The 16,333-nt window shown below is 40.6% G+C and overlaps 1 protein-coding gene across 13 annotated transcripts in view; it reads left to right on the top strand.

Annotated features, from left to right (window-relative positions):
* The window catches only part of LOC115570926 (SRC kinase signaling inhibitor 1-like), a 117,946-nt gene extending 106,270 nt beyond the window's left edge, over positions 1 to 11,676 (top strand). For 12 of the 13 annotated variants that reach the window (XM_030399729.1, XM_030399735.1, XM_030399732.1 and 9 more), the window contains one exon: positions 1,706 to 4,430. In XM_030399729.1, the coding sequence (XP_030255589.1) occupies positions 1,706 to 1,858 (153 nt within the window). In that variant the 3' untranslated portion in view covers positions 1,859 to 4,430. Of the gene's footprint in view, positions 1 to 1,705; positions 4,431 to 7,781 lie in introns of those variants that run through there. The other variant, XM_030399730.1, reaches the window with a different exon arrangement.
* Positions 11,677 to 16,333: the final 4,657 nt, after the last annotated feature.

The following is a 16,333-nucleotide window of genomic DNA, read 5'->3' as shown; positions in this document are numbered from 1 at the left end:
AACAGAACTGCAGACAAACAATATCTTACAAAAGAAAAAGAAAAACCATCAAACGGAGCATGGAAGTCAAGTGTATGTACATTTATTATTATATTTCCATATTGTCCGTTTGATTTATCCACAATGAAAGCTTCCTTATCATTTACAGTGTTGGCGATCAATTTCTCCAATCTCTCATTCTTATTCCTCAGGGATATACTGACTGCACATTGTAGATACTGAATACATCCTTTAAGAACAGGTTTCTTTTTATATCATTTTCCAGTTATTAATGTTTTGTAGCCAACCAGTAGAATTCAACAGAGACCACCAGAAACTTCTTCTTTTATTGATCCACGTTATAATATCTCATTGTCTGTAAGAATCTCATTACGTAAAAGGTAAAGTCAAAGTGTATGTTAATGTTTTCTTTCTTTTTTTTTTTGAAAGTATTTTTTTGGCTTTTTATTGATAGATGAGCTGCAGCGAGGACAAAGCCTCTGTAAATGGGACGACTGCTCTACCAACTGAGCTAAACGGCGCCCCAGTGTTAATGTTTTCAAACGACCAGACGGCTTGGGAATAAGACGTGTCTTAACACATTTTTTCAAACACTCTGGGTGAAAGTTTACAAAATTGGTAGGGATTGAAGTAAAGACTCTAGGAGAGACTCTTGATTTAGTATTTGAAGTTCCTTTAAAATCCCCAAGCGTGCATTTCCCTGTTTTGTAGTTGTGTATAGACAGAATAATAAAGTAATATAGAGATGAATACGCTGAAGTAATCATTCAAGGCAAAGAGATTTTGAAATACACACTCCAACATATCTCCAAACAGAAACACTGACTCTTTTTAAAGTCCTCCAGCCAATCCTGGCCCTAAATTCAGCAAACACAAGAGTGATGTGTTCATGGACAGGTGAAGACAACATCCTGTGTCCTGCACTTAAAAAGTTGGGATTCTGGAGGAAGTAGTTTATTGTTGAGTGACACTTTGTGTTGGTATTCGGACAGAAATGCCAACCCAAATCATTGATGACCTGGAAATGAGACTCAACTTTCAACTATCTATCTCAGCAATTCAAACTTAATAAAGATCTTTAATGAAGGAGAAGGTATAGGTTTAATTTCAAGGATTTTAATCTGGTAGTTACACATTGTCCAACAAAAACCATGTCAGACATATTGGAGCATTTGTATCTATGCCGTAATAATCTGAAGGGGATCTTTTAGGTTTTAAACTATGTATCCTGTTAACAATGTTATAATACTAATGTAATGTTATAGTGGGAACTGTGGACATTACATGATGTCTGGCAGCTGATTTGGTAAGGTGAACCTTACACTGTATGTCTCTTTGCAAAAAGCAGGTCAACAAAAATCAGAACGTGATGTGGCCATGATGTGGAGTTTTATAGTTTTCAAAATTGCCGTCACTATGTGAAACAAAACCAACAACCTCCAAGCGAGCAACCTACATAGCAACAGTTGTTGCCATTTCTTTTGTGAGGATTTAGCTATTTTAATCCCAGGGCTCGCCTCCCCACATGTAAACCAGTGTTTCCCGAAACTTTTTTCCAGGGACGTGTTCGCTGCATCCTGGGTTTAGCCCGCCCATGAAGATTGCGGGTGTGTCTGGTGCTTCTGTGACTGTAAAATAACCCTTAATTCAGTCGACAATTCAGTTGACAGTGCTTTTAATATCTCTTTCCTCTTGGCTCCCACAGAACAGCACTCACTCTCCAGGGCCGATGAAGGGCCCCACCGTCGCCGCCCGGCTCAAACACCTTCAGCAAGGCAGCCTAGAGAGGCCCAAAACCCGCAAGCAGAAAGAGGATATCCCCAAAGTCCAGGGCCAGCAGCAGGTATTCCACTTCTAAAACCTCCACCTCTGATGCTCCGTCTGCCTCTGCCTCTCCTCTCTGCTGTCACTTCCAGGAAGTTTCCCCCTGCGACTTCTGCAACACGACACAAACTGTGTAGGCTCAACCAGCAGACAGAATGAGATTACACAAACACCAGAGGGGGAACTATCTACAGAAACCTTGATTTTTACCAGTTCTTGATGTGTGTTTTCAGTTACTGGATCTAACCTAGCTTGCTTAGAGATCAAGTTTTTGTCGTACGAGTATGTCGATGTTTTGATTTCCCGAGGAAGGTCTTGGTGGTGCTTGTAACTGATTAAACTAGCTTTATTATTATAGACCTATCAGAGCCGTCCTCTGCCTCCATTGTGCAACAAAATCTTCAGTAATGCCACGGAATGATTTCATTTCTCGACGTGATATTGATGATATTTCACCTTTGATCCAGCCATGTATTCTCTCACCGAATCCTCATCTCTGCCGTTATTCATCCAGTAATCACCACATGCTGCTCATTTTGTGTCACCCATCCTTTAAATCTCAAGGTAGTGCAGCGGCAGCAAAGTATTTCAGCGCGTTGGTGTGGCCGCTAATAAACAGCCTGAAAGGTTCCAGCCAAAAGGCCAATCCATTAAGCTAGCTCACTCAGAATTGCCTTTTTTTAACAGCTCTAATGCTACGACTTATTATGCAAGATGACAAGAGCGAAGCACAAGGTGCAAGGTTACCCTTAAAAAGCTGTTTTTGTAGATGAGCTTTTCGGTTTAATGTGTGCAATAAATGTATTTATAGAAGTAAGAGAGAGGAAGAGGAGCTTTGTGAAGGCAGCAGAGGAAAAACAAAATATATGCAGAAAGGCAAAAGCTGCTGTGAGGATTTAAATCATTGAAGCTACTGTGTACCTAATTATGGAATTCATTTACACCTTACCATCTATCTGAGTTTATGTAGTTTAAATATCCTTTTTAGCTGCGTTTCCATCACAGGACTTTTCCTCAGAGACTGTAGGAACCTTCGGAGGAAACTGTTTCCACTGCAGGATTTACCAAATCTTTGTTAATAATCCACAGTGGAAAAAGAAAACAGGAAAACAAAGAAAGGACATTTTTTGTTCCTTGAAAAGTTGTTTGAGGGATTAAAAGTTCTGTTATTGAACTTTAAAGTATTTTTAGGGTTTAGGATTCAATAAACATTTTTAGATTCCTTGCTCAAAATGAGAGTTTTGGGACATAGTTGTACACTGGACAGATTGGCTGTAAGTAAATTGATTTGACTTGCCTTAAAATTAAGACTTGAACTACCAGGCTACCAAGGCAACATGTCTGTGGTATCAGGTTACGTTCTGTCAGTCGCTTGACCCGTGAAAGCAATAATATACAAAAGCTTTTGGAATTACAAAGAATGAAATTCAAGCAACTTAAATTCAGATGGAAGGTTGTCAAAGTAAGAATATTTCCTATAGGTTCAGTGGTATCTTATTAAAGCCAACATGAGGCAGTGATAAAATTCCCCAATTGGGTTTTTTATTTACCTATAAAATTCAGGTGATTACGACGTTTCTTTGCTTCTAGCTGCTCGTACACGCATACAGACTCAAACACTGGAGGTGTGACAGGAAACAGTTGCCCAGCTGCGATGTGTGGAAGCTGAGATGGTTTCAACTTTATGCAAATATCCTCTTAGAGACACCAATCACTCTCATTTTTTCCCCTCTGAAAAAGTTTTTTTTTTCTTCTTCAGCTCAACACAAAATGTAGGAAAAACTGTCAACAGCTTCTACATATAAATTAGAAAAATGTTGCCTGAAAATTCATCGCTCATGAAAAGAACCACTTCATCCTGCACCAGTGTGGTGACCAGGAGGGATAAAGTGCCAATCAGAGCGGAGTATGTAAATGAAGTGAGCTTCAGGCTCATGAGAGGCCAGAGAGAGTCTGTATGTGTGAACGGGAGGTTAAACTCAGCACTTTGGCCGCTGAACTCTGAAGCCGTTTTAGATGTGAAGCTCCACTCGTCTTATCTGCTCCTGCAGACACTCCAAGCTGCCCCCGACCTGCTGAGTGGAGCAGCCTTGACCCATCCTCTGCCACGGTCCTCTAAGAGAGAGAAAATACTCGCTCAGAGAAAATGTTAACACTTCCAGCCAGGGAACACCTTAACTGCTCCCACCAGTCCACAGATTCCCCGAGAATCATCATCTCCGTTACCGCGCTTGATTCAGGAATCGACTCTGATTAATTCATGAATTTACACATTAAACTTGCAGGACCTCATTTATATGTTTCCAAACAGCCTCTAGAAGCAGCTCTTCCACGTGAGGCCCCAGACACATTCAGAGACTCAATTTTCATGTATCTGTGAGGACGGTGTCTTTGACGGTGGCTTCCATTAGCCGTAACAGCAATTAGCACATGGCTAACATGGCTGACCTCCACTTGACACGGCCATGCCATCTGGGAGAGCGTAGCACTTCCCTCCACCTCCAGCATTAGTATTCATGGCTGCTGCTTGTGTCTTGTGCTGGACTGGAATCTCGACTCATTTACATTATTGCTTCTCAAAAATTCATCCCCCGAAGAGCCCGAAAGCAAACGGTCATATTATGTTTTTTTTTTATTTTTGTGCATAAATTTCACTTTTGCATCAGGAGTGAGCTCATGGCTTCAGATAATGTCATCAAACATAAACATATTCTCTCACATAGAAAATCAGATGTTATTTAACAGATAATGTGAGTAATTATTTGGTTCAGCATCAGTACATAAAACTACATCCAGGGTTGTGGGTCGAGTGGAGCCACATGTGTAATAGTTAATGTAAAGAATCATGATGCAGCGAAACAGTCACACACACACACACACGGGAGACAACAAAGTTTAACTGCTGCCATCTCATTTTAATCTTTTATTTGTTCGCCCCTCTTTCTGTTGTGGGTGAAGGAGCCAGTAAACATCACATGATGCCTGTTTCAGTAATGTGTGCACTTGCCTCGGGCAGAAGAGTGCAGTTGGACTGTGAAATGTTTGTTAACCACAGGCTGTTACACTGAAGCATCCATCTGCAAGAACCGCCACAACAATGTGACCAAATACTCCATGTTATATCTCCAAACTTCCACTTCTGTTGACACAACACACCTGTTTATTTTAGGGATGCACGGTTATATTGGCACGTCATTGGTTTCGGAAGATAAAGGTTGATAAGAATATGTTAAAGGAACAGTTCACCCTAAAATGAAAATTCAGTCAGTGTCTCCTCACCGACATGCTGAAGGGAAAGTCAGGTGAAGCCTCGTAGTCCACAAAACATTCCTGGAGCTTCACAGCAAAACTGTGTTGCTGTTATAATTTCTTCAAGGAAGAACCGGACTAAAACTATGAACAAAATGACGCAAGTGTGCAGAAAACATCCAATTAGAAGTGGCTAGCCTAAAGCTAACTTAAATTAAGATGAATGCTAACTTTCTCTTCATTGGTCTCTATTTATGCAAAAGATAAAGATAGCTAGCTTAGCATTAATAGATTCACAAGCTGGATGTCAAGGGTGTTAATAACTTCTTTTCAGATCAGTTTGCATCTCGGGAGATTTCCCAGAGAATTAATTTTACGCTAGACGAGCTGCATGGAGCCATTTCATGCTTTTTTCAGTTAATATTGTTAAAATTGGCTCCAGAAGATGTTTTGTGGACAACGTTCCTTCACCTGACTTCCCATCAACACGGGGTTGAGGAGATAATGACTGAATTTTCATTTTTGGGTGAATTTCGCTTTAAATTATGCACACATGACATGAACCTTTTGGCTTCATAGCTTTCTTGTTTTGCCCGGTGAATATCTACATTTTAAAAAGGACTGTATCTCTGCATCTTCCCGGCACAACAGCATTATTTCCACCACAGGAAAGACTTGATGTCCTCTGCAAACAAAATATGTGCATTTGTTGTGTATCAGCCTCAGAAATCAGTCCAATAATATCATGCATCTCTGAGCTTGAAGGCAAAGTTGCTGCTGTGCTGCATAAAAAGAGGCGGTGCACTCTTCTAATCCCTTTTCAAGCCCGGGTGGTGCACCTGTCTGCTCGTCCTTTTGTTCCTGAGCGTGGTGAGAGAGACACAGATGTACCGGTGTCCCCCCGAGGCACCGAGCAGCACCTTGTCACCACAAACTGTTTCTCTTTCATTGTTGAACTTAAGCCGTTGTCAGCCTCAGATTTCTGCCTCCTTGTACAACCTCTTCCAACACAGTCGCAGACAATATGAACACTCAGCAGACGTGGAAAGGCTTTTTAAGAGTGTTTCATTCAGCCGCTCGTTTCTTCAGGTGTTACAGTCGGCTGTTAATCTTCACCATCTACGTCCGAGCTCTGTTAGCCACAGCTTCCGTTTTATTTTTGTAGTTCTGGCTATGTTTTTTGATTAGTAATGATATTATTGCACCAACTGAAATTGTTTTTTGAGAAGCCAGACGGGTCAGAGAAAACACAAGCGGTCAGACGATCTGAGGGAGAATCAGTGTTTGAGTAATGCCCATCAGCAGCAGCAGCAGCAGCAGAGGGACAGACGTCATGTTTGTGTCTCCAGTTGGTTCATTTATTCTGAACTAAAGGAGCCGCTGAGACTCTGCTGCTGGTTAAACAAAGATCAGGTCAGAGAGGAAGAAAAACACCCCACAGCCTCCAATAATAAAGAGGAACCCTCTCCTTCTTTATTCCTATCTTTCCTTCTGTCGTCTTAGTATTTACTCTCCATTATCCCTTCTTTACTCCCTTCTCCTATCCTTATCTCATTCCTTTATTTCATCTTCTCTTCGTGTTTCTCTTCCTGCATTTCTTCCCCTCTTTGCTCTCTTTTTTCCTGTCTCCTCTCCTTGTTTTCTCTCTCATTCCTTCCTTGTCTTTCCTTTCTCCGTATTTTATCTCGTTGATTTGTTTACTTTCCTTCCCTTGTCACCTCTCTTCTCCCTCGTCCTCCTTTTCTTGCCTCCTAACCTTATCGCCTCTTTCCTTTTTCCCTCTCCTCTCCTTTCCTCTGTTCTTGTTACCTCCTCTTATTCATTATTTCCTCTCCTCTCTACATCTATTTGCTCCTTCCTCTTAGCCTATACAAATATCTCCTTCCCTTTTCTGCTCTCCTCATCTCTCTTTCAGTTCCCCTCTCCTGTCTCCTTGCTACCTCTCCTCTTCTTCTTTCCTTGCTCATTCCTTATCTCCTTGAATTTTTTCTCCTGTCCTCACTTCCTAGGCTCAACCCCCTTTCTTTTGCTCACCTTTCCTGTTCTTATCTTGTTTCCTTCTTCATCTCCTCTTCCTTTTCCCTTTCTTCCCTTTCTTCATCTCCTTGTTCACTCTCCAATCTCTCCTCTCCTTCCTTGTTTCCTCTCTTTCCTGTCCCCCCGCCCTCGTTTCCTCTCCTCCTGGCCTCCTTGTCCTCTCCTGTCTCCTCGCTCCGCTGTCTCCTCCTGTGGCTGACACCCTCCCTCCTCTCCTGTCAGATACATTTCCTCCCTCCATCCGTTCTCCTCCTCTCCGCAGAGAAGAAGAAGAGGAGGAGGAGGACAGATTTTTCTGTCCCAGAGCTCCGACAGCAGAACAGCTCAGTGATCACAGCATCGTTTTTCTGCCTGTTTGCAGCTCAGCGACAGACAGACAGACGCACTCGTCCTTCTCTTCTCTTCTCTGTCGTCTTCCCACGAGGACGATGCACCAAAAAAAAAACCTGATTGTCCCCGCTGGCCAATCAGGACATCGAAGCTCAGAGTAGTGTTAGATCAGGAGGGGAGTCGCACAGAGAACACAGATGTAAGGTTGAACAGGAACTTGAAAATACATTTGTCTGTTTGTAAATTTTGATTTTTGTCTTTTTTTCTTTTCCCCTCCCTCTCACCGCTTCTTGTTTTGGCTCTTAAATCTTCCCTCTCTGCTTGATTTTTTTGGGGGGCAGCGCTGAGGTTTTTGTCACCGCGCTCCAGCAGAAAACGCTTCTCATCCTTCTGGCCCGTCGCCATCAGTCTCGCTGATGTTTCCCTTCGCTGCTTTGCCTCACATCATTTCAGTCTGTGAGCCCGTCCCTCTCTCCCTTCCTCTCCCCCTCTCTCGCTTTGCCTTCTTCATCCTCTGTCTGCTTCTCAGGTCTCAGCTGGACTAAATGCGTGAGGAGCGAGTACTCGGATCGTTCTGGTTTTCAGACCTCGAAGGCGTGAGAATTTGTCGTTTGTACGATTCGTCAGCTAGAGGTCACCAAATTATCACACTAGGGAGACAAACAGGATGTAAACACACCAGTAAACGACTGTAGGGTAGATTTATACATTTGCATCGGCTGTGGAGCTGCAGTGTGAAGCAGTGTGGGGATTTCACTTCTAACATCTGTGTTGCAAATCCATCATGCACCATATCTAACAATCCAACACGATTTCTGTGTCCCAGTTCCATATTACACACACACAGGTTTGACTGAGTTTGACTTAATTATACCCAACAAAAAGGAGTTATGTAACAACGATGATGGAAAAATTCAAGGTACTTCTAAAAAGTTGACTTGAAAGAGACGGATTAAATTAAGAATGATGCATCTTGAGAGATTATTCTATGAAGTGGTCAGTTACTTGTGAGACGGTTGAATAACTTCACAAACGTCCTCCCTCAACATATTTCCAACGTCAGATTAAAATTGAGGCTGTGTCCGACACTTTCAGCAACATTATAAAACCAACAATCCGACATTCACGTTCACTTCAGGCTGCGATCGGTCAACAGTGCAGCGAGAAAGGAGTCGCTTTCCTGTCACAAGGTCATAGGTTTGCATATTCTTTCTCAAAGTGAGTCAGAAAGATGTTTTAAATATTAGATAAACTAAATAAACTAGACTTCAGCGATGTAACTGAACACTTTGTGACCGTTTTTGCGACACTGCCTGCATGAAATATTTACGATTTATGTCAAGAACTATCAGCCGTTGAGCATTTTGTGAGACTAAAATTCTCCACCGCTGCACTGATGTCTCCATTTATCCCCTTAAGAAGGCAACAGGCACAATGATGAGTGAGTAGGCGAGGCTGTTTTAAACAGACTGTCGACTAATTAGGCTATAATTTGTAGTACACAGTTGAAGGAGGCCGACTGTTTTGGGGGGGATGTTTGGAAGTTCACGCTAGGTGGTCCCAGACAACTGAAACACTGATATAGATGGTAGTGACATGTCAACCAGTATGTAAGCCAACTCTGTTTTGGATTTAATGAATTCAGCCGCATTCTGGAAGAAGTATTCTTAAATTAAGCCGTGTGGGACGTGGCGATAATATTCAGGATTAGCAGTTTGCTGTAAAGAAAAGATCACAACTCTGAAAGAGAAACACACCGACTTTAAAAACACTGTGAAAGACTCATCAGGCCGAAATGCACAAATAACACAGCGCTGACCTTTTCAAGGAGGTGGTTGAGCAAATGAGAGAGGGAGGCTGTTTGTTTTGAGTGTGGACAGCTGCATGTAAACACAAATGTGAGTGGAATATTAATTTATTAGCAGTATAAACAGCTTGATAGTCATGGTTGGTAGAGGGTTGGTCAGGACGTACGATCCAGGAAGTCCAGTTTAAGAGCAAGTTTGAAGGTTCGTCAGCTGCAGCCGTTCAGTTACTTCAAAGTAAAACATCCAAAGTGGTGAAATCATGTCTCGCTCATCGTCTCTGTCGTCAGGAGAGTCAACATCAGAAAGATTCTGTTCGTGTTATTAAATGAATCCAGCAGGAATGTTTACTCCTGCATGTGTTCGACTGGCCGATGCGGCGCGTTGTCAGATGACGTTGAAATGAGATGTGACAGCTTCAACTTTCTTGTTCTGCAGCCCTGTAGCTCCCTGCGTCAGACACACTCTGACACATTCCTCTAATTGGCTTTACTTTTTCACACCGCCACACTTCTCATGACAAGTAAACTGAATTCATGTCGGCATGTTTCGGAGTCTCCCCTCAAAAATCAAGTCGCAGATGACGGTGAGAGAAACAAAAATGTCTGCTCTCTCTCGGTGAAGTTCAATTTATGTTACAGTTTAACTTAGAGGCGTTATAACCTGAAGGATAACATCACCATTATTTCAGGAAAAAGTCATTTTAATTGTTTAAATTTTGGTTTGTTTAGGAGCTACGTGTCCATAAACACGCTTACTCTTAAAAGAAATTCCTCATATTTTAATTGGCATCATTTGTTTGTTGATACAAATTCAGAATCACATTGATTGTTTGCTGAATAACAGCGAAACCTAACACTCTAACAATTAGTGTAAGTATGACACTGGGACACAGACAGTATTTTCCTTTTTTAATTCTTCTGCAACACGTATGTTTTCTCAGTTTCCATTGTTATAAACCTGGATGTAATGTGGTTTGAAGGTTTGAACCACAGAAGAGTGAAGAGTTGAGAGATGAAAAGGTTTGTTGGGGTGAAAACCTGAACGCACATCTAAAATGACAAGCTGAATAATCCTGCACACAGACTCTGTTGCTGTTTGACATTTCGCCGGAGGGAAAAAATATTAATCTCACGCTGCAGGTGTGTATTTTTACCACCGGCAGAAATTAAATTACCAACGGCTGTTTCAGTATATCGTTAATACATTTACAGGAATGTATTAGTAGTCTCAGAAATAGCATTAAAAAGCTAGCACGAAAAATAGACAGTTAAAGTATAACCTGAACCACTTCACAGATATATTGTATGTATATTAAATGACCATTTAGTTTTTTGTTTTGAAGAAAAATCGCTTTATTAACATGTAAAAAAGAAAAAGTATCATCTATGTTTTATATAATCAAGCTTTTTTTGTATTTTTATACTTGAAGAAGAGGATTCATAAGCATGTAACACATTTATTCTGTAAAATTTTTATTTTTCTGTGTTAAAGATTTTTTATTTTTTTTCCTTGCTAACCATGAAACAAAAAAAAAACAATAAACCATGACCACACTTTGTTGTAGGAGACCAGTCAGCAGACAGGTTGTGATGGACTGAACGATGTAAAGTACCTCCACATTTATATAAAAAAGCACATTTCCTCCTCCTTCCTCTAAAAAAAACAATCACCTCACTGATAGGACGCCCCGTTTTGTAGCTGTTTTCCTCTATTATAACCAACAGTGTAACGTACACGACACAGATTAACTCTATTGATGGTTTCTTGATTGAATGTGTGATTGTTAAAACCATTTGTGGATGTTCGAAAAAGTGTATATAAACCCAAATAACATATTACAAAAATTGATTTTATGTGGAAAAATTTTTTAGACGGGAAAAAAAAAAGAAAAAAGAAAAAGAAATAATCCAAAATGGCATGCATACTGTATACATTCCTGAAAATCTGCACGCTGGGTCAACAGAGGTCTCATTTTCTTGTCAATAATTCTGTGTATACCTGTGAGTGTATGATAGAGTAAACAACTTGTACAGTAACATAGATTTTTGTATTATGTTCAAAATGGGTGGATAAAAGCCCCTTTTACTGTGAGAATAAAGAGAAAAAAAGGAATTATTCTAATAACTACTGAGAAAGATATTTGAATGATATTGTATATCAACTTAAATACTGTTCCTCCAGTCTGAGAGTGATGCTTGCTGTGTGGGGTAAGTGTTGTTTGTGAATCGTGAAGAAGAATGATAATCTACTACAAAGTCAGTATAACTAAAAAGACCAACTAAACCGTGCAAAAACAACACGCAACTTTGTGTATGGAAAGTAAAAGTTGCCGCTTCGTGTGAGAAAAATCAACCAAACAAAAAACGGTTGCTGCTTTTGTACGTTCCTGTTGTGTTTTTGTGACAATAAAGGTGACCCTCTTATACACGACGGCTGTCAGTGTGCATCTGTGAATGGCCTCAAGTGACTCTGTGTTTTATTTCATTATTGTTTTGTTGTTTGCTTTTAAAAAACAATCATTTGAGAATGGTTTGGTTTTGTCTGACTACTCGTACAAACCATCATTTTCATATTTTTCAAGAAAAAAAAAAACATTTCACACCACAGAAAATAGGACACATTTTCACAAAACACAATTTCTGAAAGTGCAGCATTTCAAAAACACACAACTAATTATTGCAGCTTTAATCCACTTTTCCCATTGAAACACAATGTGCCTCATTGAAGAACATTTTTGTATTTGGATTGCTGAAAAACGTTTTTTGCAAGCCTCATCCGTCTAAAGACGCTCTCACATGGACAGAACGAACCGTTCGAATATGAAATTGAATTAAGTTGAAAATGAAATCCATTACAAGAACATCGTCTTCTGTTTCTCCTGTTGTCTGGTTTTATTGTGATTGTACGGTGGCCCTGAAGCTAAAACCCTTCAAACATAATTTCAGACGACGCGACATTTCACAAAACGCAGCAAAATTGAAGAAACGCGACGTTTCAGAAAACAAAACAAAGTCTGTTTGTCTGAAGTCTGTTTCCTGTCGTTCAGCAGCCCTGCAGCACACGGTGGCATTTTGGCGCCGCATTAAGTCGCCGTCATGTTTATCTGATCGGCTCTTTTGATCGGCTTTTATATAGACCACCGATCAAACTGATTAGAATGAGCGATCAATCGGAGCACCTTCAGACCTGATGATGGTGCCAATGAAAGTCAGGGAATCACAAAAGTACTGTTGAGACACGTCACTCAAAACTTTGGTCAGCGCTGGAGGAAATGTCAGAAGATCATCAGAGCGGGCGGGTTCGACCTGCTGTGACCACGAACGTCTTGTTTTTGTTGAATGAATGACACAAAGAGTTATTGTCTAAAACTTCCCCCACACGAGAGCAGCCACCTGAACGTACGAGGACACAATCAGCAGCTGAAGTGAAGGAATATTTCATCTGAGAATACGTCTTAATAACCTCCCCGAATGAAGAACGGACGTGCCTCCGTTTAATACAGACTGAAACAGTTTTAATGATGTTTACTTTGAATCTTTCCCCCGTGGACAAATAAATGTCACCGATTAGTTTAAACCTGGCAACGCCTAAAACTAACCAAATATGTGCTCAATTAGATTTGAGCGGTGATGTGATGAGGTCGAGCGGCGTTCATTTAGATTAGATGAAAGTTTAATGAGTCCTGAGGAGAAGCTGAGTAGTGGCATTAGCAGAGAGGAGCAGGAGGAAGATGATAATCAAGTGAGTGATGGTGTTAAAGTAATTACGGTGCTGGAAATAAGGAAATGTAGGTTTTAGTTCATAGATTTGAGATGTGGAAGCGTTTGTCGCTGCAGATGGAGGGAAATGGAAAGAAAAATAAATTAGCAGAGACACAAAACAAATGCAGTTTACCTATTTTTACATACGCAGAAAAAACATGACATGCTAACTTGTTGAATATTATGTATCTGACAGGAGTTACAAGCTTTATGCAGTTGTACAGTGGCCCTGAGCACAGTACGAAGCACAGCAAGATTCACAAAACACAACACAGAAAACACAAAATTTGATAAAGCACAATAACGTGTCACAGTGCACCTTTCAAAATAAACAAAGATTCAGAATAACACAGCATTTCACAAAAGACATTCCAGGAAAACAACAAACACATTTCTTTTATTTATTTAATTTTTTTTAATTTCAGAAAATACTAAATTTCAAGAAACACAATTTAATTTAATTTGATTTATTTTTATTTTTATTTATTATTTTTTTTACCAAATTTTAGAAAATATGACATTTCAGGAAAAAGCAACATTTCTGAAAACAATTGCAGTTTTGTTTTTTGTTTTTTTCAGAAAATATTTTAGATAAGACTTTTCTTTAATGTTTTTTTTAGGAAACAACAGAATTTGAAAAGTTATATTGCAGAAAACGCTCAATTTTTAAAGAAGAGACAAAAAAACAAAACTTTTGACAAAACAAATGTTGAATCGGAATCGGTAATCCTAAATCCCACAAACGGGGAAATTTGTTTGCCCCAGCAGCCAAAGGACGGAATATAACAAAAAACAATAGCAAAAATAAACAGTACAATAAAAAGGTTGACCCTCAGGGCCACCGTACCATTGGCATCCCCAGGTTTTTCCATTAATGCCACTTGCTTGACGTCACTCTCCAGATCCACTCCTTCCTGTGTGAAACGGCACGATGTTTAAATGTTCCTGAACGTAGCTTCGTGTGTGAACGGTGAAAATCACTGGAGGCCTGTGAGTCGTAGTAATTAACAGGGAACAATGTGTGAAAGAGGCTTAATTAACACCTTTCACAGACAGAACTTTAAAAACAAAAGCTTGTGGTTAATATTTCTTGACAAACCTGCCACAACTCCTCGTAGCTTTCTTTGTTTCGCCAGTGAACAGGGTGTTACAACCAGACGCCGGCAGCTCTGTAATTAGCAGAGGCTTGGATCACTGTGGCAGTGGACACTAATGAGTGTTAAATTGGCCCTTTGTTTACCTCCGGGGGAAAGACGCCGGAGGCTAAAGGTGATCCCTGACTGAATCAGCTCTTCACTGTGAGTTATTATGCAGAACAGACTTCAGTTTGACCTTCATCCTCTCCTCCGCTGCTGCTGCCTGGATCAGCCCTCCGGCCCGGCTTCATCTGTTTTTAGCAGTTTGTTCGACCTGATTTAAAGGATTTGTTGGTCACTGGGGGGCCGAAAAACATCAAAACAAACAGGCTGATCGGCGCTGTTGAATGGGAAATGTTAAATTCTATTACCAGAGGCTTGAAAATATCAGATTTTGGGGAAAATATATATTTAAACTACTTTTCAAAGCCTACAAATTGGAGGACATGATCCTTATTTTGTGATCTATGTCATGTTGGGAAGTGAAATAAAATGACATTATGGCACATTTGGGGTTATTGATCATCCAGACGGCACTTATGAGTGAAGTGACTGCAAACATTTAGCTAATCTCATGTTAGCATCCATTTGGAATCAAGTTTCTGATGGATTAAACTCCAGTATTTACTGTTTATCACTGTATATTCGGCATATAATAAAACAATGAACAATAAACTCAGAGTTTTGTATTTGTATTTCCTGTTTCTAGTGTTAGTGAATTCAGTCTTTTAAAAGTGTATTTCTATGTTACCTGTGCTGCTGTGTTTGCACTCCACATGCGACAGATCTGAGCTGAGTGCGGTTTTAACTTTGCGTGACAAATCATCCGACTTCTGCAGCTCCGTCGCTTCTGTCAGTCGTGAACGGAGCACATCTGGAATTGAAGCTCCACAAACGAGACGTGACTCGGGGAACACTTTTCTAAATGTGCAGACCGTCTGGATTCAGCTGGATTGAAGCCCTGAATTAGACTCTCTCAACTTATCTAGAGTGAGACTGAACTTCTGCCAGATCGGCGGTTGTTTGATGTGCAGTTTGAGGTCACGACGCCGGATTAATTGCCCGACCAATCAAATATCCGGCTGGCTGTTGGATTTCTGGCACGTCGGACGTTTCTCTCGGCTGTCTGCAGATGGCTGCTGTCGAAAAGGTGTGTTAGAAACTGCAGTGAGAGTATTTATCATTTTATCTTAGTAGAATTGTTCCAAGTCACGCCGCCTCTCCCTCTTTATACAAACATTGTTGAGGATGTGGCCGTCTTCTTTTGTTTGAATAAACTTTATAGAATTGTAAAGGCAGGCGAGGAGATGAATCAACAAACCTGTGGCAGCACGAGCAGAAGAGAAACAAGGAGATGATGAAGAGTATTGATGCAGTTTATGGTCATCTGATGCAGTTAATAATATAAACAAAAAGATGGTGAGTTGTTTGCTGCAGCTGTGGACTTCTATTCTTTAATGGACCAACAGGAAGTGAAGGTAAGACTCATTTTTACAGCCTCACACACGCCCACTAACTGATCTTTAGCCATTTTATATTGATGTTTGATTTCCACATCAGGAGCCTGAATTGAAATTCGGTCTCTTAGTTTTGGTGTCTAATTGATTAATGATTAACATCCCGAGTTTCCTTTGGTCGCCATCCCTACTTCGAGGAGAGAGAAGTGAAGAAGACTTAATTTAAAGTGAATAAAACTTTAAATATGACCTCATCTGTCACAGCAGATAAAGAGAGTTTGACAGCAGGAACATTTATGTTCAGTTGAGTTGCTCATGCGGTGTTCATCTTCCCCAAACATCCAGTTTACTTTACTGTACGTTAGCCGTAAGCTAACGTTAGTGAGGTCAACTCTGACTCAACTCAGCATTCAGCAGAGACTCTGGTTCTCTCTCTCCTCGCTGTAACGTTTTGTTGATAAAGTAAAGGAACATTTCTCCTCCAGCTCCAGTCAGCAGTCAACATTACAGAGCATCAACACCTGACAGTGGAGGTCGCCTCTGTAGATCACTGCTGCAGTCGGGATGATAAACAGGAGTGAAGATAAATCCACTTTTTAATCCCAAAAGGTAAAAAGTTACCTCTGAGCTCCAGAATCTGATGAGGCTCCGGGTGTTTATTACTCCAGAAGGTCTGGATCTAATCCAGCCAGTTCTGATTAGCTGAGGAGCGGCCAAAGGTACAACTTTAT

This window comes from Sparus aurata, chromosome 20, assembly GCF_900880675.1.
Source record: "Sparus aurata chromosome 20, fSpaAur1.1, whole genome shotgun sequence".
NCBI classification, from domain to species: Eukaryota; Metazoa; Chordata; class Actinopteri; order Spariformes; family Sparidae; genus Sparus; species Sparus aurata.
Note: the sequence above shows the minus strand (reverse complement) of the source record. Positions and strands in the feature narration are given on the sequence as shown.